The following is a 25,734-nucleotide window of genomic DNA, read 5'->3' as shown; positions in this document are numbered from 1 at the left end:
TGTAGAGAGGAAACCCTCACAGTTCCAGGACAGAAAGGAGTGCTTGTGGTCACTAATAGACCAGAGCACAGGCCAGGAAAGGAGTAAACACTTCGCCCCTTATCATACCACCTTGGAAGAACTGAAAATTTACAGGTCCCTACAAGTATCCCTGAAAACAGCTGTACAAACCCCTGAAGCTTGGGACAGTACATTCTCCACATTGGAAGCCGACTTTTACCTTAATAAAGAGTTTAAAACTCAAGTAATTGGCCGGGATCATGAGCAAGCAGGGCAAAAAGAGTCAGACTATATTATCTTACTTTGGTGACAAAGAAGATCAAAATTTACAACCAGAAGAAGACAACAAAGTCAAAGCTCCTACATCCAAAGCCTCCAAGAAAAATATGAATCAGTCCCAGGCCTTGGAAAAACTCAAGAGGGATTTTGAGAAGCAAGTAAGAGAAGTAGAGGAAAAACTGGGAAGAGAAATGAGAGTGATGCAAGAAAATCATGAAGAACAAGGAGACCCAAAAAAATATGAAGAAAATAACACCTCAAAAAATAGCCTAACCCAAATGGCAAAAGAGGTCCAAAAAGCCAATGAGGAAAAGAATGCCCTAAAAAGCAAAATTGGCCAAATGGAAAAGGAAGTCCAAAAGATTACTGAAGAAAATACTTCCTTAAAAATTAGAATAGAGCAATTGGAAGCTAGTGACTATGAGAAATCAAGACACACTGTAAAACAAATCCAAAAAATGAAAAAATAGAAGAGAATGTGAAATATCTCATTGGAAAAATAACTGACCTGGAAAATAGATCCAGGAGAGAGAATTTAAAAATTATTGGACTGTCGGAAAGCCATGATCAAAAAAAGAGCCTAGACATCATCTTTCAAGAAATTATCAAGGAAAACTGCCCTGATATTTCAGAACCAGAGGGCAAAATAGAAATTGAAAGAATCCACCGATCTCCTCCTGAAAGAGATCCCCAAAGGAAAACTCCTAGGAATATTGTAGCCAAATTCCAGAGTTCCCAGGTCAAGGAGAAAATATTACAAGCTGCCAGAAAGAAACAATTCAAGTATTGTGGAAACACAATCAGGATAACACAAGATTTAGCAGCTTCTACATTAAAGGACAACAGGACATGGAATATAATATTCCAGAGGGCAAAGGAGATAGGATTACAACCAAGAATCACCTACCCAGCAAAACTGAGTATAATCCTTCAGGGAAAAAATGGTTATTCAGTGAAATAGAGGACTTTCAAGCATTCTGATGAAAAGACCAGAGCTGAATAGAAAATTTGACTTTCAAATACAGGACTCAAGTGGAACATGAAGAGGTAAACAGGAAAGAGAAATCATAAGAGACTTATTAAGGTTGAACTGTTTACATTCCTGCATGGAAAGATGATATTTATAACTCATGAGACCTTTGTCAGTATTAGCGTAGTTGGAGGGAAAAAATTATATGTATGTATATAGATAGATAGATAGATAGATAGATAGAGGGCACAGGGTGAGTTGAAGATTAAGGGTCATATGGAGAATAAAATTAAGGGATGGAGAGGATTATACTAGGAGAAGAAGAAGGGGAGAGTAGAATGGGGTAAATTATATCACAAAAAAAAACCCCAGAAAAGTCTCTTACAGTGGAAGGGAAATGGGAAGGTGAGAGGGAAGGAGTGAATCTTATTCTCATAGGATTTGGCTTAAGGAGGGAATAACATACACATTCAATTGGGTATGGAAATCTGTCTTACCCTACAGGAAAATAGGGGGAGAAGGGGACAAGAGAGCAGGGGGATGATAGAGAGGAGGGCAGATTGGGAAGGGGTAATCAGAAGTAAATACTTCTGAGGAGGGACAGGTCAAAAGAAAGAATAGAATAAATGGGAGGGCAGGATAGGATTAAGGGAAATAGAGTTAGTTTTTCACAACATGTGTACTATGGACGTGTTTTGCATAACTGCACATGTACAACTATATTGAGTTGCTTGCCTTTTCAATGAGGGTGGGTGGGGAGGGAGGAAGAGAGAAAATTTGAAACCTAAAGTTTTAAAAACATATGTTTAAAAAAAATGTTTTCACATGCTACTGGGAAATAAATATAGGAAATGGGGTACAGAAGTCTGTCCTGCCCTACAGGAAAACAGAAGGGGATAAGAGAAGGGGGTAAGAGATAGAAGAGAGGGCAGAGTAGGGGAAGGGGTATTCAGAATGCATGGCATCTTGGGGTGGGGGGAGGGGGGAGATGGGGTGAAAATTTGGAACTCAAAATATTGTGGAAGTAAATGTTGAAAACTAAAAATAAATTTATATAAAAAAAGTAGATTAATGGTTTTTAATTGAGTGAAGTTAATGGTGGAGTTTTTGGTTGTTCAGAATTTGCTTGGTGCAGCTTATTATATGATGTCAACTGATTGCTGGTTATCAGGCTATCCTGATTTGATTTTTCCCCCCAACCTGTCATATTTCATCATATTTTCAGGTCGTAGCCCTGAACATATTGCAGTTCACAAGTGACTGAACTGAAGATTTTTGTTGGAGTTAATAGTTCATCGGAAATACCTACCTGTATTTCTGACCTTGTTGCATTTTTAAGCATTAATAAGGGTTGGAAATAGGGACTGGACTTAAAATTTCTAGAAACTTACTGTGTTAGAGAGTTACCTAGAGCAAGACATAGACCGTGTGGGAGGTAGGATTTGAACTCAGGTCTTCCTGGCTCTGAGACCAGCTCTTTACTATACCATGCTGTACCTTAAACATAATTACCTGAAATCAGGGAGGTTAGGATTCTAGTCCTACCTCACTGACCCTCTATAAGACTATAAGTTCTGCTTCTGAAATGAACTGGCTTTGTGTCCCTGGCTAAGTCACTTACCCACTCAGTGCTCTTTAAGATCTACTGGACTATCTCAAGTTGCAGAGAAAGTATTGACCTACATTGGTAGAGGGTATTTTCTCTTTGGGGAGTTTCCTATATCAGTGAAATCTCAGGTCAGAAATCTCAAAGTCCCTGTCTCTAATAAATTGATTAGAAGTGTGTGGCACTGTGCAGACAGACTTGATGAGGGCACCAGTGGGTATGTGTACCTTTGAATGGAGGAGAAGTGTGGATCCTGGGTTGACTGATTTCTAGCTTAACTGTCATTGTTTTAGGGACACTCATTCTTCCCTCATCCCTGTCCACTAACCTCAGAGGCCATTGTCTGTGGATTGGACCTGGGCCAAGTTGAGCTTGGCCTTTCGAGTTGCCCCAGGAGCATGAACCCTGGGTTGTGGTTACAGTGATCATGTTCTTCTGGGTGAGTTATACAGAAGAGGCCAAAGAACAGAAAAAAACCATGTGTTTAGGCTGTGTTGTAGTGGAAAGAGCATTGGCTCTGGAGGTAGACCACCTGGATTCCAACTCTTCTTCTAATACCAGACACTTAATCTCTCTGAGCCCAATTTTCTCATCTTTGAAATGAGAGGGGTGGTCTAGAGGAGTGAAACACACAGGCCCAGTGTGGTCTGCAGTTACCCATCCCCCACCCCTCATTGCCCCATGCAGCCTGAATCTAGGTTAAAATGTAATTGGGAAAGATTTAACATTTTAAAAAATACCTAAAAACATAGATAATATGTGGTTTTCTAAGTCAGTATGTGGCTAGCAAGGCAATTTAGTGAACCCCCCCCCATTCTATTTGAGTTTGAAACCGTTGGTCTCAATGGCTTCTGAAGTCTCTTCCAGATTTATATCTATGACTTTCTATCCATGGTTACAAGGAATGTGTTTTTATAGTGGGTTGTGAGTCAACAGGCATTTATCAAGGGCTTACATCACTAGTGATGTGAAAAAATACAAAAAAACATGGTTCCTGCCCTCAAGGAACTCACATTCTCATGGGGAAGACAGTCTGCAAAAATATACATACATACAAGATACATACCCCCATATAGTAAGTTAAATTAATCTCAGGAGGAAGGCACTGGGTAGGAAGAGGGGACAGGGCACCAGTATGGAAAAGGGCCTCATACCAAAGGGAAATTTGGAACTGAGTCTTGAGGGAAGCTAGAGAAACCAGGAGACATTCTAGGCATGGGGAACAGCCAATGAGAGACCTGAAGTCAGTAAGGGGAGTGTCATGGGGGAAAACCAATGTTGGCTTTCTTTGCCTGTAATACAAGTATTACTGTATGTCTTCCTAATAGCTATATGTTAGACATTCAACTCTTAAATGTTAGAATATAGTACTGGCACACAAAACCTCCAGTGAGAGTGAATAAGTAAAGAATTGGTGTTCTGTTTATGAAAGATTGCTGAACTATCCTTTAAATGGCAACTTGGTGACCTGAGCTTAGTGCTCTGAGTGCCTTAGGCACTGACAATACTAGAACCCAATAATATAGCTCATGGAATGTATAAGTCTCATACTCAAACTGAAGAATTTATAATAATCCATTTTATACATATTCCATTGTAGAAGTTGTATTTGATCCAGCTGGTTTAGCCATCAGTGTTTGTGGTTGTAGTGTCTCGATGTGACGTGCTCTTTTAACTCTCTGATTGTCGCCAAGGGCCATTGAGAATGGCTTGATGAAGGATTTGCTGTCAGTGCTTATGGGCACTTTAAGAATCTCAAGAGAAGGCCAGGGGTTCAGAGTGATTGATGCAGGTATAGGCAGGGCATTATTGAGATCAGTCACTCACACAGTGATAGAGCTCCTCGGGGTGACTCTTGTCACAAGTGGGTTTTATTGAGAGTACAGGAGAGGGAAAGTCTGAAAGGAAGGGTCTTTCAGGCCAGCAGTCCTAGTGTAGATCAGTCCTGGAAGAAGACAGTGATGAAGGAGCAGAGGTGGTTGGCCACTGGAGAATAAAGCCAACAAGTATTCATTAAGTGCTTACTATATGCTGAGCTCTGTGCAATATAAAAAATAATGAAACTCTCTCTACCCTCAAGGGGCTTACTTTTCTATTGGAGGAGATAAATTGTATGTGTGCATATACCACACACACATGTTTATATAAAATAAATACGAGGTAATTTTATCATTATCTTTTTTTTTCTTTTAGGGAAGGAGCCACCCACCAGCTGGAGCATCAGGAAAGGCTCATGAGGGCTTGCACTTTGCTTTGAAGGCAGAGAGGGATTCTAAGAGCAGAGGTAAGGAGAGGTTTCATTCCAGGGACTGGGAACAGCTAGGCCTAGATGTGGGAGCCAGTGTGACTCTAATGCATTAAAGGGAGTAGTATTAACATTGGAACCACATTTGGAAAAGCTTCGAATGCCAGAGGAGTTTGTGTTTGATCCCAGAGTTGAGTAGGGGAATGGTGTGGCCAGACTTGTGCTTGAGGAGTAGCTTTTTGGCATGTATGGAAGATGGTTTATTTCCTTACTGCTAAGACTAGCTCTGCTTTTAGGGCAGGAATCCTTAACATTTAGGGATCATAGACCTTTTGGGCAGAAGTGTATGGTCCCCATTTCATATTAATGTTTTTAAGTACATAAACTATATAGGATTACAAAGGAAACATTGTGTTGAAGACAGGGGAAAGGAAGGGCATAAGCATTTATATAGCATTATAATACCAGGTACTAGGCTAAGGGCTTTACAAATATCCCTTTTGAATACATTTTTCAAAATATTTAAATAAAAGTTCATATGTCCTAGGTTAAGAATTCTTGATTTAGGGGAAGCTCAGTTTTCCTACAGCAAGGGTGTGACTTTTGTCACTATTACCTCCTCAGTAATCTCTGGTGGCTCCTTCTGACCTCTGTGATCATATTTAAAGTCCTTTGTTTAAAAGCCTTTTACAGTCTGGTGTCTTCTGCCCTTTCCTTCTTATCCTTTCCTTTTCTTTCCTATGTTTTCCACACGCTCTCAGACCCAGGGACCTTATGGCAACCCCTCCATTCTGTGCCTTTTCATTCGCTGTCCCTCATTCTGAGATTGCTTTCCCTCCTCACTTCTCTTTCCTGGCTTCCCTCAAGATCCAGTTCAAATTCCATCTTCTTCAAAAGGGTTTTTCCTGACCCTTCCTTGTTGTAGTAAAATCAGGTCCTTTCTCTCTTCTTCCTTCCCTCTCTGATTTCCCTGTAGTCTCAAGTTCTGACTTATTTGCTTGGTCCATTTAATATTTTATACCTGTTGTAGTGCTGATTCTATCCTTTCCCGTTGTTCTTAAGGTTAATGATCCTTTGCACCTAGTGAAATGCCTATTTAGACCGCTATCTTACAGTATTATAATATCTCAAATATTTAGGCATAGAATGTCAGAGCTGGACAGAGGACCATAGAGATCAGTTTACAGATGAGTAAACTGAGGCGCTGAGAAATTCAGTAACTTGCTTCAGGGCACACAGCTAATAATGATCAGGCGGCAGGTTTGTGACCCACATGTTTCACCCACGTATTGATGTTTGTCTCCTGCTGCAGTCTTTGTTGGTAATATATTGCATCCTACTTGGGCCTACCATTCCCCTCTCTGTAGCTCCCCTTCAGTAACTGCCAAGTAGTAACAGAGATAATTTCTGCCTGGTATAAAGGAGATAACATTTTGTCATAAAGGGAAAGAACCTTTCATTCTATAATTGGAGGTCATGAGTGAGTGGGTACTATAGTAAGTACATTCTGTTGGGCAAACATAAGTTATAAACATCCAGTTCTTGCCTGTCTTGGTAATAGGATTGATGGAGAGCAGGAGGGCCTAGGGAGGAAGCTCCATGGAGATGGAAAGAGGCACAGAAAGAGGAGCCCAGGGACCAACTTTTCCTAGAATCAGCTGCTTCAGCTGTGCCGGAGACACAGAAACTGCACTGATTTCTTTTTATGGGACAGCTACAAAAGCAGGCTTCTCTGCTTTGCAGGATTTATGAACTTCTTCTTACACTACTGATTTTGTATAATTCACAAGAAATTGGCTTAATGATTGATGCATATAATAAAAGTTCATAAGGCATTGCCCTATACAGAATTTACTTAAGCTCATGTTAAAACCTCGTTCAAGCACTTTTCAGGGCTACTCATCACCTAGGGCAGGCCCATACAACCTGTGCACCCCCTCCTCCTTCCCCAAAGTTTGTGTCTGAGTGCACACCAAAGAATTTTGGGAGGCCCTTGAGAAATGTAGAGGCCTGCTGCCAGCGACACACAAGCCACAAGTTGTGCAGGCCTGACCTAGGGAATAAAGTCCAAGTTTCTAGCTTGGCTTTCACAGCTCTCTGGGATCTTGACCCAGCATACCATTCCCTATCAGTGCCTCGGCCCATATCTGCTCATCGGAGTCCATATCACTTTCCATAGGCTAGCTTCAGTTTTATCTACTTCATGAAACTTCCCTGATTTTGACATCTCCCTTCCTGTGCTCCCATAACATTTTGTATTTATTATACTTCTTAGTGCTTGGATTATAGGGATAGAGGTTTAGAGTTGGAAGGGACCTTAGAGATCATCTGATCCAGTCCCTTCATTTTGATGTGCACATAGTGTTGGACCTGGAGTTAGGAAGACCTGAGTTCTAACCTTTACTTGCCTCAGTCTCTTCAGCTATATAATGAGAGTAATAATAATAGCTAATTCCCAGGGTTATCGTGAGGACTGAATGAGATAATCATTGTAAAGTGCTTTGCAAACTTTAAAGTGTAATATAAATGCTAGTTGCAATTAACATTATTATTATTGATGAAGAAGCTGAGGTCCATAGAGGTTAATTCATTTGACCGGGGTCAGAATTAGAATCACCCAAACCCTGAACTTGTTTCGTGGCACCTGCTGCCTCTAATCACTTTCTACTTTGTATTAGAGTTATTTGTATACTTGTCTTAAGCTCCCTGTTTATTGGGAAACTGCCTCACCACCAGCCACCTGAAATTGCTTCCTCAGAATGTTGCTGGTGCTCTCCTCTTCACAAAATTCAAAGGCCTTCTTCGTCCCTGACATCTCCCACCCCCACCCCCAGTTTTTGGCCTCCTTGGCCTCTGTATCATTTGACAGTGTTGACTATTTCTGTTTTCTGGAGATTTTCTTTCCCCTTGTCTGTAGACACATTATAATTTATTGGGTTTTTGCCTCTCTCTGTAACTGTTCTTCTCTCCTGACCCCTTAAAGTTGGTATTTTTTAAAAGTCTGTCTTTGGCCTTCTTATCTTTTTCTCCATTTCAGTGGGTAGCTGTCCAATTCTGGATTTAGACTTAGACTTCCTAGATTTAGAGTCAAGACCAGGGTTTAAATCCCAGCTCTGCCATTTAATAGCTTTGTGATTCTAGGAAAAAGTCTGTTGACCACCCCCTTCTCCCCCAAGAATCTCAGAGTTGGAAGGGCCCCAGATGCTGTCTAGTTTGACCTGTACCTCAACAAGAAGCCCCTCTCCAACACACTCAATTTCACCTTTGCTTGAAGACCTACAATGAGGACCTCCTGAAGGGCCTTCTCTGCACTTCTGCTTACTCATCTGTAAAATGGACATGGGCAGGGGTTTGAACTAAGATCAAAGGGTCTTACTCTGGAATGCATGCACTTTAAACATTTTTGATAATTATATTTCAATATAATTCTTTTACTTTGTAATTGTCCTTATTGTAAAATTGCCTTTAAATGCATTTACAAACATTATTTTGAGAAAGGGTCCTTAGGCTTCACTAGACTGCTAAATGGGTCCAGGACACAGAAAAAGGTGCAGAGCCCCTGGCCTAGATGGGCTCTAAAGTACTCCCCAGTTCTCCAGTCCTGTGGTTTACTCTGCTTCAACAATCTCATTTACTCCCATAGTTTTGGAGTTCATTTCTTGGCATCCCTTTCTCTTCAGCCGTGATAGAACATCATTCTGAATGTCCCACCAGGACCTCAAACTCTTTATGTCCAAAATGGAGCTTCTTTTTTTTTCCTCTCAAGCTTACTTCTCCAATTTCATTACTTCTTTCTGTGACATAACCATTAACTTCTTCTCCTATGTTCTTAACTTTAGAGTTATTTCTGACTTTTTCCTCTCCCTCCCACCCTGGAAACCCTCTGTCTTGGGACCCTTCTTCCCTTTATTGATGACTTTCTCTGTGGAACCACAATTTTGGGACAGACCTTAGCCATGTTTTATGTCACTCTCTCTGGACTCCACCTTCTTCTCTTCACCTACTGTATTGCCACCCTGAAAAATCTCTGCCCTGTGGCCTGCCTCTCCACATGGAGGATTTTCTCTTCGGGACCATCATTTTGGGAGGGCCCTCAGCCATGCTTCATCTGATTTTCAGCTGGCTCTCTGGACTCCCATATCCTCCTCCAGCATTTCCCTTGCTTGCTTCTTCAGGGCAGAACCATCTTACCTGCTTGTATTTGTATCCCTTGTACTTAGCACAGTGCTTAGGATGCAATAATTGCTCTATTTTCTCTCTCTCTTCTTTCATATCTAATATCACTGGGTCCTGCTGATTCACTCTTGAGTGTAGCTCTTGAATCTGCCCTCTCCTATCTAACTGTTGCCCTTACCGTAGTACAGGCTCCCATCTTGCTATCCCCAGCTTAAACAATTGCAAAGCTTTCACATAGCTTTGGCTGTCAGAACCTCTCTGCAAATCTTTTACCACAGCCCAAATCATCTTTCTTAAACTTCTATCATGTCGCTCCAATTCTCAGAAGAGCTTCTAAAATTTCCTATTGCAGGGGCAAATGTAGGAGTGGAATTCCCTCACTGTCCAAATTGGAATTTAAATGTTATAAACAAGTGTCACAGTAGGAGCTCTGTGTGACAAACTGTAAACTCAGCTAATTTACTACCACAAAGGTAGGCCTATTTGGTTAGGGAAAAGATGACTATGGTTGCAGTTACTTGGGGTTTTATTTTGGGGGGGGGGGTATGGGGATTTAAGATCCAGTCAGGGTTAAGTGACTTGCCCAGGGTCACACAGCTAGTAAATGAGGCCAAATTGGAATTTGAGCTCAGGTCCTCTTGACTCCAGGGCTGGCACTCTATCCACTGAGCCACCTAGCTGCCACTGGTTGCAGTTTTGAGAAATGTCTCTGTAACTGAAGTATTTAATGCAGGAACATTATAGTCTCCCTGTGTTTAATAAATGTGATATCCTAGATCCAGCCTTCAGAAGAAATATGTTGGGCCTCTGTTCCATGTAGTCTATTTCTAAATCCCTCATACCGCCTCTCCCCCCCCCAATTCTGTGCTGTCCTAGTAGGGTATGCCATACATTGGTGACATTTGATGCAGATCTGTTTCAAAGGTAAGGTTGTTGGCTTACCTTTTACCTCCATTTATTTGAATATGTAGACATCAAATGTCACGTTCCACCCCTGGCTCTACCCTATTACCCTTCCAGTGTGAGAGCTTGACAGTAATGTGGTCACAGATCTTCACTTGCACGTGGCTATCAAGTTAGGGAAAAGTGTATTACCCTCCTGGGTTATGTATTTTAAGACATTGTTTTGATGATGATTTTTGGTTTTATTAATGAGTTAAATTCTAATTTTTTCCCTTTCCTTAACTCCCCTTTTTTGGAATACTGAGATCTATCTTTATATGATTGGAACTACAAGGTGCTTTAATATAACATATATCCTATCCTCCCTGTATCTGTGTTTTAGTTCTCTGGTGAATAGAGAAACACTCATGGAAATACTGGAAATACTCATATGCCTTCAGTGCATCAGTGAAATTGAGTTATTGTTAATGATCTGGTACTTGAATGCCAACCATTTATGTTTACTGTGCTATGGTTAATATTGTAAGGGATAAAAGGAACAATACGATCATTGGTCCTTGCCCTCAAGGAGCTTACAAAATACTTTAGACTTCCATACTGTATACCTGTGAAGGGTCATCTTTGAGTTACTCTTAGGGCACATGTTTGTATAGCCTGCTATTTGTCCTTCTTAGATGCTTTTTTTGGCCAGAAGTCTTTGTTTCTCCAAAAGCTATGCACTTCCTGAATGTCACGTAGTGAACTGGCCTGTGTAATAATAGGTAATGTTTGCTGTATATTGCTGTTTTCCTAAAGGTGGGTGAGGTCACATCATACTGTATGTCTGGTGTTAACTGTGACCTTTGATGGCCAGAGTTTTAAAGTCAGAACTGTGAGCAATCTTATGCTATCCAACTGATTTATTTCCTACTAGTTGACAGCTTGAGCAGCTAAGTGACACAGTGTGGTAGGGTACTTGGCTCTGAGTCAAGAAGCCTCATCTTCCTGAATTCAAATCTGGCCTCAGATTCTTACTAGCTGTGGGACCCTGTATAAGTCACCTAACCCTATTTGCCTCGATTTCTTCATCTGTAAAATGAGCTGGAGAAGGAAGTGGCAAAGCGCACCAGTATCTTTGCCAAGACAACTCAAAATGAGGTCACAAAGAGTTGGGCACAACTGAAGTAACTGAACAACAGTGTATTATTCCTGGAAAATTAAGTCAGCTAATGGGCTCGCAGCCTTTTTGTATAGTTTTGGTCCATCAGGCTACAGCACTGGAAGGAACTTAAAAAACATGTTTTTGTTCTACATTTGTAACACCAACAAGTCTGTACATTCCATATTCAAAGAAGAACAAAAAAAGGGACTTTATATGCAGTTAGATTTAGAGTAACTTCTCACCCCAAATACTACAGTAAGCTCCAAATAGGTATACCATATAAATTAGAGGAGAAAGAATTACTGTTCAGAGCTATGGAGATGGGAAGAGTTCTCCAACAAACCAAAGGTATAAAGAAGATTACAAAAGATTAAATGGACCATTCTAATTATATACAGTTGAAATGAACAAAACCAGTGCAGTTAAAAATCAAAAGAGAAATAACTTGCACAAAAAATGTGCAGCCAGTTTCTTTGACATCAGTCTCACCTGATTCACATGCAAGATTAAGAGTAATTCCTTAGTAGATAAGTGCTCAAAGGAGAAAAGCAGGAGCCTCCAAAGGAAAGAAATCCAGGCTACCAACAACTATATGAAACACTGACCAAATTAGGAATAAGAAGAGAAAGACAAATCAAACAACAAATTGACAAAGATGGCAAAAAAAGGAAATGACTGTTTTTGGAGGGGCTGTGGGTGGACAGGCTTTCTGGTATATTGTTGGCGCAGCAGGGAATTGGGTCTGCCATTCTGAAAAGCAGCCTCACAGTCATCCTTTACACCTCATTCGCCTTCAGCCACATATCCAGTGAGTGACTGTGTCCCTTTGATTCTATCTCCACAACATCTTTTGCATCTGCTTTCTTCTCTGTACTCAATGCTGTCACCCCCCTAATCAAGACTTTCATCAACCCTCTCCTATATTATTACAGTAGTCTATAGTCCATCTTCCAAAACAATATTACTAAAGAACAAAGCTCTTTACTCATCTGAGAGTATGGGGCCTGTTTAATCCTATATTGAAAGTTGTGGGGCAGCTAGGTGGTGCAGTGGATAGAGCACTGGCCCTGGATTCAGGAGGACCTCAGTTCAAATGCAGCCTCAGACACATAACACTTACTACCTGTGTGATCTGGGCAGGTCACTTAACCCCATTGCCTAACCTAAAAAAAAAAAGTAAGTTGTATTAAGCATAATTTTCCAGTCAGCTGCAGATGAGAAATTTGAGTATTCATAGTAGTATTAATAATATCTTCCATTTGCATGCTTTTACATTTTCAAAATATCACATAAAATCTGTTATTTGATTGTAGTAACAACCCTTTGCTCATGGGCAAATGAAAAATGTAAAAATGGAAACAATTTTATGAGACTTGCCCAGGTTCCCATTAATTAGACTAGTAAGTGGCAGAATGCTTCCTAGTCTCTTGACCGGGAGTGGGGAACCTGCTCTTGGCTCTCCGTTCAGGGTTCTTTCTATTGCATTGTGCTGAAGAGAGTGTAAGAATTGAACATTGACAGAAGCAGAGAGTGACAAAAACAGAAGAGACTGAAAATATAAAATTCAGATATAAAAATTAACAAGAGCTTGGTGTCATTTTGTGAAAAGGCAAACAACCTTATATAACTTATCAGTTCTGAAGACATTGCTGAATTTTGTAGCAGAGTACAGTAACTGGAGAACAACATATCAGTGTTCTCTGAACTCACCCAATATTTCATTTGGCTTGAAGCCCTTGAGTAATTAGGAAAATCTTAAATTATTTGTATTACTGTCTACTTATAGACAGAGAAGTATATAACATTTTATATTATGATTTCCTACCAGAATGATTTTTTAAAAAATGCTAGGTTCAGCTATCCAGAATTTTCTTATGGAATACTTTGCATCCTTCACAATACTAAATGAATTAAGTATTGCTGTAATTAAGCACATGGACCAGTTTTACTAAAATACATACCAAATAGTCCTAGGAATCTTAGCCTTAGTCAAGAGGCATATCAGTGGACACCATAGATACAATTAGGTTAAAAAGAGTTTTTCACTTTCTTTAAAAAAAAATATATGTACATATATGTATTTCTATATAAAGATGTAGATATATCTAGGTACATATTTTTTAGTCAACAAAAATCTAACTTCTGTCTCCTCCCCACTGCCCCTGAGAATGAAGGAAAAACAAAACCGTTTTTACAGACGTGTATAGTCAAGCAAAACAGATTTCCACATTGGCCATGTTCAAAATATATTTCTTATTCTGCCCTTTGAGTCCTTCACCCTTCTCTCAGGAGGTGGGTAGCATATTTCATCATTAGTTTTCTGGAATCATGGTTGATCATTAAACTGATCAGAATTCCCGATTCTCTCAAAGTTGTATGTCTTAATCATGTTGTTGTCTTTGTATAAATTGTTCTGGTTCTGTTTACTTCACTCTGCATTAATTCATAGTAGTCTTCCCAGGTTTCTCTGATCCATCCGCTTCATTTCTTATAGGACAGGAGGATTCCATCTGATTTATGCCCCATAACTTGTTTAGCCAATTCCCAGCTGATGGGCACCACCTCAGATTCCCATACTGTGCTACCTCAAAATGACCTATAAATATTTTCTTAGATCCTTAAGGTTTGGGTTTTTTGGACTAATCCTTCCCTTAATTTACTCTCCCTTTAACTTCTCCTTGTCTCCTTTCCCTGTTGAGTGAAATGTATTTTTGTACCTAACTGTGTGGGTATTCTTTCCTTCTTTGACCAGCTCAGATGAGAGTGAAGTTCAAGTGTCAGTCACTTGCCTGTCCCCTGTTCTTGTGTATGTAGATGCCTGCTCGAACCCTGATAATGTGAGATCATTTCCCCTAACTTTCCTTTTCTTTTCCCCCTTAGTGAATTTCTCTTCCTCTCCCTTTCCGTTCTTTCATCTTAAAGCACTCCCAGGAATTTTGGCTAATTAGGCTAACTAGCCTTCCTCCTGATGACGAAAAGGTCCGTAGGAAACACATGTATCATCTCCTCATATCTGAATGTAACTAGTTTATCCTCGTTTATTTAGTTCTTTATCAGTTTTGGTTCATGTTTGCCTTTTTGTGTTTCTCTTAACTTTTTAACCTTTTTATATTTCTTTTAACTCCTCTACACAGCTCCGGTCTTTTCATCAGGAATACTTAAAACTCTGTCTGTCTCCTCACCCTCCACCCCTCCTGATGTCTAGGCACTTGTTTTGGTCATGGTGTTCAGGTAGTCTGATGAGTCTTGCCTTTTTTTCTTCTCAATCTGTTTTCCAGGTCATTGTTTTTGCTTTGAGATATTTTAGACTTTCTTCTATTTTTTTTCAGTCTTTTGATTTTATTTTAATATTTCTTCTTGTCCCATGGAGTCATTGGCTTCTCTTTGCTCTGTTCTTGTGTTTAGTGAGTATGTTGCTTGGGCAAGGTTTTATACCTCTTGTGTCAAGCTGTTACTTCTCTTTCCAGTTCTTTCTTTTGTGGCTCTCATTTCCTTTCCAATTTTTTTTCCTCTTGAATTTTCATTTCATTGAAAAAAAATTTTTAGACTTTTAAAAAGTCTTGCATCCTCTCTTCTAAGAATTCTAGTTGAATTTATGTCCAAGCTGTGTTTTTCTTTGAGGCTTTAGTTGTGGATACTTTGGACTTATTCCCTTCTTCTGGATTTGTGTCTTGAGCATATCTGTTACCATATATAATGGGTTTCTTTCTTTGTTTGCTCATCCTTCCAGTGTACTTCTTGTTGATTTTAGGCTTAATGATGTCAGAGCCTGAACTTGATGTTAGGGCTGGGCTCTGTGCACTTCTTTTGGGAAGGTGTCAGCTGGTCTTGTCCCTGCTTTGAGTATTGAGTGTCATGTTATTCCAGGAACCCAAGGAAAGCCGAGGTTCAGGACCTGCAATAATTCCATGCTGCCACAGTGGTCTGATCCAGGACAAAGTCTGATTGCTGCCCTTCTGGTCTGAGCCGTGCAAATTCCTGACCTAGGTTTATGTCTAAGCAACAGTGGACCACAGCTGGACTCAGCCACTGTGAGCCAGCTGGGAAGCTGTGCTGGTTCCAAGTGCCAGAGCTTCAGGCTCCCCTTTGGGCTGAGAGTGCAAGCTTCAGACTAGGCTGGAGGTTAGAACTGATGTCCTGCTCTGCTCCTGGGATTTGAGTCAGGCTGTTATTGGGGTTTGAATCAGACTGCTGTTGCTTGCTTCTAAACTCACTCTTCCTTTGGTGCCCTCCTGAGATTACTCTACCTGAAACTGCTGGGCGGGGGTGGGGGTGGGGGGTTGTATTTCCTTGTCAGTCCCGAGTAGATCTGTGATCTAGAGCTAAGTACTGGGTAGCCAAGCTGCCAGTTCACAGCCGGCTTCGTCTTGGTATTCCAGATAGGTCTGGGAGAAACCTGATATGGATCTGGCACCCCTCTTTGCCTCTCCCTAGGTGGGCCTGCTCCACACAGACCTTTCCAAATAAGAATGAGACTAAAACATCTATAACTAAAGCCTCAAAGCAAAACACAGCTTGAGCACAAATTCAAAACACAGCTTGAGTACAAATTCAACCAGACTTCCTAGAGGAGAGGAAGCAAGAGTTTGAAAGTTTGAAAAGATTTTTGTCAATGAAAGGGACACACAGTCTGTCTCCCTTTGCTGACCCGTGCTAGAAAAATGACTCAGTGTGACTTTTTCTTGGATTTCCCTATCAGGATTTGATTTGGGTCTCTTTGGAGGAGAGCTTCTTGCACTGCTTCCTGTTCTTCTGCTGTCTTGTCTCCTAAAGCTTTTTACTTTCAAAGGTTTTTAGCTAATTTTTTCCCATACCTACCATACTATGTGATTTTATTAATTAGTTTTGTTTTCTTGTCCTGATTTTCTTCCTTAGATGATATATATTTGAAATTTGTTTTGATATACTGGTGTTAAATCTTCCAAATGGATTTTTGTGCCAGTCTTATATATAAAATTCATAGAATTATGCAGTATTGGATTAGGAAGAAGTTCATTTAGGCTAGCCCCATTTTAGAGATAAAACTGGAATCCAGAGAGGCTTTTTTTTTTAAATGCATCTCTAGAATTAATTTTTTTCAGTCAACACACATTTAGTTTCTCTTACTCCCACTTCATACCCTACCTTCCCGGCCCTCCAAAATGGGAAAAAAAAAAGCAACAACAAAACCCTTGTAACAAATATGTGTCATCAAGCAAAATGTATGTCCCTATAGGTCATGTCCAAAAATACGTGAGTCCTGTATATTTAGTCCATCATCTCTCTCAGGTGGAAGGTAACATTTTTGATCTTTGGTTCCCTGCGATCATTGCATTCATCAGCATTTTTAAGTCTTTCAGAGTTAGTCTTTTTTATGGTAATGTTGTTATAGGATGAATTGTGGTTCTGCTTATTTCACTCTGCATCATTTCATACAAGTCTTCCCGGGATTCTCTGAAATTATCTTTTTCACAATTTCTTGTGGCATAAGACTATTTCTTTCCATTTTTTTACCATAATTTGTTCAGCCATTCCCCAGTTAATGGGCACCCCCTTAGTTTTTAGTTCTTTGCCACTACAAACAAGAGCTGATAAGAATATTTTTGTTAGTATGGATCCTTTTCCTCTTTGATCTCTTTGGGGGATTGGACTGGAGGTGGTAATTCTGGTTAGAGGGCTTGTTCATTTTAGTAGTTTTGTGGGCATAATTTCAAATTGCTTTCCAGAGTGGTTGGAGCAGACCAGTTCGCAGCTCCATCAGCAGTGCATACTTTTACCTCTTTTGTCATTTTGACGCATATTTTCCTTTTTTGTCATCTTTGCTAATTTGATGGGTAGGAGTTAGATTGAGTTACTTTAATTTGATTTCTCTAATCATTAGTGATTTGGAACATTAAAATACATTTTTATTGATATCTTTTTTTTTAAAAATCACCTGCATGTCCCATTGTATCCTTCTTCCCACTCCCTCCCAGAGAGTTTGTGACTTGTCCAGTGTTATTATTCAATGAATTAGAGGCAGCTTGGTCTAGTAGAAAGTATGCCAGCCTTGTAGTTGAGAGATCTAGGTTTGAATGGTGCCTTCAGCCCTTAGGAACTTGTGTGACCAAAGGCAAATTACTTACCCTCTTTGAGTCTCAGTTTCCTCACCTATAAAATGGGTCTATTGTAATGCTGCAATGAGATAATTATATATAAACTATTTTACAGGCTTTAAGATGCTCTATATGTCAGCTCTGGTGGTGATGATGATTTTTGTTATTTGAGCCAAGACTACAATACAGACCTCAGTGTTCAGTACACAGTCTGGTATAAACAGCTTCTTTCTTCCAGTTCAGTTAAGTAGACTGGAACCCACACGTTATGTTTTCTTAAATTACCAATCCACATATCAGAACCTGTTGTGAACTAAGCCAATATTTCATTTGGTTTGAATTCCTGCCTTTCTTGGTATCCTTCAGATGATGATAGGGAATTTCCTTGGCAGTGACCTTGTACCGTGCATGTAATGTTCATTAGGGTTAGGAAGTGATGCTGCAAATATAGTGTTTCTTCAGCTGTTTGATGTCTTTTCAGAGTAGTGGGAGAAAAGCTTTACAAGTATATATTACTTTCATTAACACTAATAGTTAGAGTTTCCCCTTTTGTTTTAAAAGATTAGTTTTGTGACTGAATGACTTATTTTTTCAATACTGACTTTAATATTGTGCTGCCATATGCTGTCTGTTCATTTTAAAGACTTTATTCATATTTTGCTCATAAAAAAAATTTCAGATAATTTTGATAAAGTGTCTCAGAAAGTCGATAATTTCAAAAGTCAAGTTAAATGGTAGGACATAATAGGCCAGTGAAAAAAATGAAAATTGGGTAATTGCATGTAATGCATGTCCTTTTTAGTAGCTTTGATTGGTTATGTTTTCTTCTTTAAAATCTTCTCTTTGAATTATGTAGAATATTAATTTTCTTTTATTCAAAGGCACATCATTAATGGAGCTAGGTTACCCTTCCCAGGTAACCAACAGAAATATTAGATAACTGTACATAACTATTAAAAATAATTGGAGGCAAAAATCTTTTCTAAGGTACCTTGCATAATTTTTCCGTGTCAGTTCTGGCACAACTTTGGAGTGAAAAAAAAACCTCACATCTTGCCCAAATTGTCATAGTAATAGAGCTTTAGAATCTTAGGTTAAGAAGACCAACCAAGATTATTTTACAGAAGATAAACTAAAACACAAAGAGTTTAAATGCTTGCTCATGGCCACAGCTGGAAAATATCAAGGAGAAACATCATTTAATGGACTTTTTACTTGTTGCTTTTTATTCATATAATCACAGTCACATAAAGGAAAAACTTCTGTCTTTGTTAAGACAAAAAGAACAAACATGAAAAAGTATGAAGCATTCTGCACCTGTAATTACACAAACATCTGCCGGGGGAAGGGGGATCCGCTTTCATACTCTGGTCCAGGATTTCTCTTTGCAGTTATTCAGAATGCTGCTGCCCTTTGATTCTTTTCCTTTATGTTATTTTAGTTGTAGATGTTGTTTTCCTCTTTTGCTGATTTTATTCAATAGCAGTTCATATAAGTCTCATGTTTCTCTAATTTTCTCATATTATTTCTTACTGCATGGTAATATTCCATTATGATAATATGATACAGTTTGTTAGCCAGCCTCCATTTGGTGGGTGGATCCACTTTGTTTCTACTTCTTTTATATTATAAACTTAACAGTCATCAACAAATACATTTAATAGACAAAGAACAACAGATAGGAGAGTATAAGAAATTTGAACTTCTGTTACATAGTTTAAAAAAAAAAGATTTTGTATTAAATTTAACCAGCTAGTAACAAAATTGCCCTGTTTCTGTTCCCTTCTGATTTTTAAAAATGTATATTACTGATGTTATTTTCTTCATAGAAACATTCTTTATATCTCTAGCAAATGAAAACAATGTAGCTAGATTGGTTATTCTTTTTTTTTTAAATAATTTATTTTAGTTTTCAACATTTACTTCTGTAAGATTTTGAGTTTTAAATTTTCTCTCCCTCCCCAAGACTGCATGTGATCTGATATAGGCTCTGCATGTACATTCCTATTAAACATATTTTCACATTAGTCATGTTGTGAAAAAAATTATTAGAACCAATAGGAGGAGCCACATGAAAGAAGAAACAAAACAGAAGGAAAAAAAGAGCAAATAGTATGCTTCGATCTGCCTTCCAACTCCATATGGGTAGCATTTTCCATTGTGAATATTTTGGAATTAACTTAGATCCTTGTGTTGCTGAGAAGATCCAAGTCTATCAGAGTCAGTCATTGCACAGTGTAGCTGTTACTGTGTATAGTTTTCTCCTGGTTCTGCTCACTTCACTCAGCATCAGTTCACATTAGTCTTTCCAGGTTTTTCTGAAGTCTACCTGCTCATCATTTCTTATAGCACAATAGTGTTCCGTTACCTTCATATACTACAGCTTGTTCAGCCATTCCCCAAATGATGGGCATCCCCTCTATTTCCAACTTTTTGCCACCACAGAAAGAATAGTTTTGTACATGTGGGTCCTTTTCCCTTTTTTATGATCTCTTTGAGATACAGACCTAGAAGTGGTATTGCTGGTTCAAAGGGTATGCACAGTTTTATAGCCCTTTGGGCATAGTTTCAAATTGTTCTCCAGAATGGTTGGATCAGTTCACAACTCCATCAACAATTCATTAGTGTTCCAATTTTCCCACATCTTATCCAACATTTATCATTTTGCTGTTTTGTCATGATAGCCAATCTGATAGGTGTGATGTAGTACCTCAGAGTAGTTTTGATTTGCATTTTTCTAATCAATAGTGATTTAGAGCATTTTTTCATGTTACTGTAGATAGCTTTAGTTTCTTTCTCTGAAAACTGCCTGTTCATATCAATTTATCAATTGGGGAATAACATGTATCCTTATGAATTCGACTCAGTTCTCTCTGTATTTTAGAAATAAGGCCTTTGTCAGAGATACTGGCTATAAAAAATTGTTTCCCAGCTTTCTGCTTCCCTTCTAATCTTGGTTGCATTGGCTTTGTTTATGCAAAACTTTTTAATTTAATGTAATCAGAGTCATCCATTTCGCATTTCATAATGGTCTCTGTCTCTTGTTTGGTCATAAATTCTTTCCTTCTCCATAAATCTGACAGGTAAACTATTCCTTGCTCCCCTGCATTGCTTATCGTATCAGCCTTTACATCTAAATCATGTACCTAATTTGACTTTATTTTGGTATAGGGTGTAAGATGTTGGTCTATGCCTGGTTGCTGCCATACTATTTTCCAGTTTTCTGAGCAGTTTTTGTTAAAGAGTGATACATTGGTTATTCTTTTATCATCTTCCCAGGCCCTCTTTCAACTTCAGTCATCTCTTTCTCCTGGTACTTTACTGTCTGTCTATAAATAAATTTAGATTCCTTACCTCCTCCCCAAAATGAAAAATGCCACCTTCCTTTGAACCTGCTTCAGCCTTTAAGCTATCATTCTGTTTCTCTAGAAAGAATATAATACACTTTGAGCTTCTACTTTCTCATCCTTTCCTCTTTAACACAAAACAATATGTAGTCTGCTAGCTGGCACAGTGGATGGAGCTTTGGATTTGGAGTCAGGAAAACCTGATTTCAGATGTAGCCTCAGACACTTACTACCTGTATGACCTTGGGCAAAGCACTTAACCTTTATCTTCCTGTTTCTTTATTTGTAAATAGGGATATAAATAGCATTTATCTTCTAGGGTGGTTGTGAGATTAAAAGGAGATAATATCTGCAAAATACTTTGCCAGCCTTAATATTTTGTATAAATGCTAGCTAGCTAGGTAGTAGGCTCTTCCTATAGAATTGTAGGCTGTGAGCTTTTTGAGGGTAGGAATTGTGGTTGTTTTTTGTTTGGGTTTTTTATTTTTTAATTTTTTTAATTTTGTAGTCTTTGTATCTCTACTGTCTGTTGCAGTGTCCTGTATGTAGTAGACAATAAACACTTGTTGTTCAATTGATTTCTTCTTTCCTGGTTATTTTTCTTCTTGCCTTTTCAGTATATTCATTGTCCTAATCCAGGAGTTCTTAATCCAAGGGCTGGATAGATTTTAGGAGGTTTGTGAACTTGGATGGGAAAGATTTGCATCTTTATTTTTACAACTCTTTAGCTCAAATTTAGCATTTCCTTTGATAATGAATGTGGGAAACAAATATTCTGAAAAGGGTTCCATAGGCTTCACTAGGCTACTGAAAGTGGTCCATGACACAAAGAAAAGTTGATTCCTGTTCTAATCTTCTCTCAGTCTTTATCTTTTCTACGTGTATTCTCTGTGGTTTCATCCATTCTGATAACATGTGTTATCACTTTTATTTGTATGATTCCTAAATCTGTCTCTGGTCCTGTCTCCCACCTGCCTTCTTATAACACACTTCCCACTTCTCTGTATGATGTACTAGCATCTCCAGTTCAACAACACATCCAAAACAGAATTCATCTCTGCCTCCTCCTGAGTTTGCTGTTTACTTTAATGGTGCCACCATTTTTTCAATTAGTCAGACATTTACAAAGTGACTACTGTGTGCCAGGCAGACGCCCACTCTTAAAGCCTTAATTATCCCTCGCTCTTCTCTCCTTTCTTCTGCATGTCCCAGCAGTTCTTCCCAGCAATTTCTCCTGCATCTCTATCCTCTCATTTTTGTCACCTTCACTTAAGACCTCATTAGCTTTTACCTGAACGATTACAACAACATTGGAGATGATGTCGTGTTGGAAAAGCATTGGATTTATGTTTAAGTGCTCACATTGCTACTTAGCTCTCTGGGCCTCATTTCTCATTTGTTAAATGAGGGAGTTAGACTAGATGCCTTTGTTAAGGTTCCTTCCAGCCCTGAAATTTATGTTCATCCTAACTGGGTCTCTCTCTCAGTCTCCAATTTCTCGACTTTTCATTCTATCCTTAACACTGCTGACAAAATCTTTCTCTGTGCTGAAAAATCTTTAGCGGCTTACAGAATAAAATATGGACTTCTTAGCTCATATTTGAGGCTCTCTCAGCCTAGCCTTAGTTCGTGGACATCCTTTGATAGACTTTGTTCAGCAGCCAAACTGAACTGCTCTTTGCTGCTCTTGTGCCTGGAAATGATTCCTTTATCCTCCTGGTCCCTCACCCCCCTATACCACCTATTGAAATCCTCCTTTAGGTTGAGCTTCTGGGTTTCTTTCTTCTCTTACCTGATCTTTCTCCTTGCCTAGCTGGAAGGCATCCATTCCCTTGAATCTCTTATGGTACATTGTCAGACCCCTCTTTTTTTTTTTTTTTTTTTTTGCTAGGCAATGGGGTTAAGTGACTTGCCCAGGGTCACACAGCTAGTAAGTGTTATGTGTCTGATGCTGGATTTGAACTCAGGTCCTCCTGAATCCAGGGCTGGTGCTGTATCCACTGTGCCACCTGGCTGCCCTGTCAGACCCCTCTTGTTGACTACCTTGTGTTATAAGGCTTTTAGGGGAAGGGACTATGTTGAACTTTAAGAGGAATTTTACTTGTTACATTATAATGTGCCTGATATTTTAGTTAAACTCCCAGCACTTAAAAAAAAAATCCTTCTATCCGTGCTTCACATCCAGCACTGTTCTGTGTTTCCTGTGTTTGAATAACTTTGCAATTGTTGTCACAGCGCTGCAGTCCTGATAGTGCAATGGTGTAAAGGAGCCTCATTACAGTAATTAAGCTGTTGTGCTGAGCGAGGCAAAACAGAGCAGTTATTATACTTATCTCTGCCTTCTACTTCCCAGAATGCTTCTGTTTTAAGAGAACATTATGCACTTATTTCCTTTGGTTTTATCTTGTGTATGTATCTGTTTAAAAGCACAGTGTGGCTGGCGAGTTCTTTTTACCTTCCACATTGGTTTACTGAGATAGTCTAAAGAATACAGGCTTGTCCTCAATAAATCCTTGTAAGAACCATAATATAAGCAGAACAGTAGCCATCTCTAAGAGGTGAAATGATTTACCTAAGGTCAGACAGCTAAGAAGTGGTGAAATTCAGCCTCTAAACCGAAGAGCTCAGAAGACTGCTAGGCCATTGCTCTTTTAAGAACCCTTGGATATCCTCTCTATTACAATGGCTTGAATAAGTCAAACAGTCCAAGGTTCTTGGCTGATTGAAACCGTACTGGCCACTGTGGTGCTGAACATGGGAGGTGGCCATAGAAGGATGGCAGCTAAGAGGTAGCTTTGCTATTTCTCTGACCCATTCAGATTTTAATGACAGATATCCATCCTGAAATGTTTTGTGGAGATAGTAGTACTTGGGATTTGGCTTCGGCTGATTCCTTTCATATATCCTTTGGTGGCATCTTGGAATTACCATGTATGTGGTTCTACTGTTTGTATCTTTGCACTGTATTTGAAGTGTACTTTTTCCCCCCCGGCCCTCAGTGGGATTTGATGCTCCTTTCCTGCAAGTAGACCATTTCTTTTGGGTGATAGTCTACACGCATCTTATCACAGTTCATTGCCTTTTATCAAAGTATGGGCTTTTGTTTTTGGAATGCTGTGACATCATAGATTTAGAGCTAGAAGGGGTCTTAGAAGTCATCTGGTCCAACTCCCTCATTTTACAGATGAGGAAAGGAGCCTAGAGGACAGTGACTTGCCCAGGGTCACAGAGACAAGTGTGCTAGCCAGAGAGGAGACAATTAACAGCAATAGAAAACTACTACCTTATTATGTAACTTATTTTACCTAAGACCAAATTTTTTGTACGATTTTTAGACCTAATGTGTATTAGGATCCAAAATAAATAATTGTAACAACATTAAGAGATCATCAGGGAAGACTACACCTAGCCAAGGGAAGGGATACTCATGTATCTGGTGATGGAAAAGGTAAAGACTGTGGCTGTCATTGAAAAGTATGTAATGTCCATAGGTGGAGAAGCAGAAGGGACAGACCTCATAGGCTAACTAGTCCATTCCCTTCCCTTGTTTTACAGTGAGGAAACTGAGGCCAAGGAGCTTGTAGCTTTCCCAAGGTTACCTATATAATGTTAAAAGGAGGATTTGAACCCCAGTCCTGTGACTACTGTGCCAACCTGTCTTACTTAAAGGGTCAGGGGAAAGATTAAAACTCCTTTCCCTGGTTCTTTCAACTTCATCAGTCTTTAGAGGAGAATATCAGGTGATTAGGAGTCTGTGATCTGCAGTATATGTGCTGAAGGTGGGAAGCAATTAATATTCATGCTAAGTCATTAACAGAAAGATTATCAGTTATCACTAGGGGAATAACTTCTCAGATTAACAGATGAGTGTTGATAACTTATTGTAATTCCGTTGTTTCAGTCATGTCCTACTCTCTGTGACCCTGTTTGGGGTTTTCTTGGTAGAGATACTGGAGTGGTTTGCCATTGCCCTCTCCAGCTCTTTTATACATGAGGAAACTGAGGCAAACAGGGTGAAGTGACTTATCCAGGATCACACAGCTAGTAAGTGTCTGAGGCCAGATTTGAACTCTGGAAGATGGGTCTTCCCAGCTTCAGCCCCAACATTCTATCCACCGTGGTGCCACCTAGCTGCCCCACAATGTAGACTCTGGGCAGAGAAACTAGAGATCTGGGTTCTGATTCTACCTTAACCACTGATTCACTGTGTGACCTTGGGCCTTGATATTTGTTTCATTTTTGCTATTTTAACAGATTATTTCAGAATTATAACTATCTTGTTTTTATCTTTCTCTTGCTAGGCTTAACTGCTGTTTAAATTGCATCAATGGAGCATTTTCAGGGAGCTTGGAAGACTATCAGTAATGGTTTTGGATTTAAAGATTCAGTCTTTGATGGCTCTGGCTGTATTTCTCCTACTCTTGTCCAGCAGTTTGGCTATCAGCGCCGGGCATCAGATGATGGCAAACTTACAGATTCCTCCAAAACAAGTAACACTATCCGAGTTTTCTTGCCAAACAAGCAAAGGACTGTGGTAAGTATGTAGTAGCTACTATCAAACTTTGAGATGTGATTTGGTTGGGCAGAAGTTAAATGTTTTCATCCAAATAGAAAGTTATTATATTACTCCATTTTAACTAGTTATATGACCTTGAACAAATGACTTCCCCTCTAAGCCTCAGGTTTTCCTCCTCTGTGAAATGGGGAGATTGGCCTAGCAGACCACCCTCCACAGGCCTTTGCAGCGTCAGCCTCCTTCTGGTCTCTTTGACTTCCCTTTTACGTTCCCACTAGTTTCCACACTTCTCTTTTTCTAGTGCTGTTGCCTTTGCCTGTAATGATACATAGCCCACCTCCCCCAAGCCAAAGCAGATGCTCATTGCCTTGTTGTTTATATTATAACCGCAGGGTTTAGATCTTGGAGGGATCTCACAGATAGTTTAGTGCAACTCTTTCATTTTATAGATGGGGAAACTGAAGCCCAGTAATTTTA

At 39.4% G+C, this 25,734-nt stretch overlaps 1 protein-coding gene across 4 annotated transcripts in view; it reads left to right on the top strand.

Moving 5' to 3' along the window:
* RAF1 (Raf-1 proto-oncogene, serine/threonine kinase) overlaps nucleotides 1–25,734 on the top strand; it is a 75,717-nt gene that overhangs the window by 21,527 nt on the left and 28,456 nt on the right. For 3 of the 4 annotated variants that reach the window (XM_078152212.1, XM_020981083.2, XM_020981084.2), the window contains exons 2-3: nucleotides 5,049–5,139; nucleotides 25,043–25,275. In XM_078152212.1, the coding sequence (XP_078008338.1) occupies nucleotides 25,069–25,275 (207 nt within the window). In that variant the 5' untranslated portion in view covers nucleotides 5,049–5,139; nucleotides 25,043–25,068. The remainder of the gene's footprint in view (nucleotides 1–5,048; nucleotides 5,140–25,042; nucleotides 25,276–25,734) is intronic. The other variant, XM_078152213.1, reaches the window with a different exon arrangement.

The sequence above is a fragment of the Phascolarctos cinereus genome, unplaced genomic scaffold (assembly GCF_003287225.1).
Source record: "Phascolarctos cinereus isolate Bilbo 61053 unplaced genomic scaffold, phaCin_HiC Scaffold_4;HRSCAF=312, whole genome shotgun sequence".
NCBI lineage: Eukaryota > Metazoa > Chordata > Mammalia > Diprotodontia > Phascolarctidae > Phascolarctos > Phascolarctos cinereus.
Note: the sequence above shows the minus strand (reverse complement) of the source record. Positions and strands in the feature narration are given on the sequence as shown.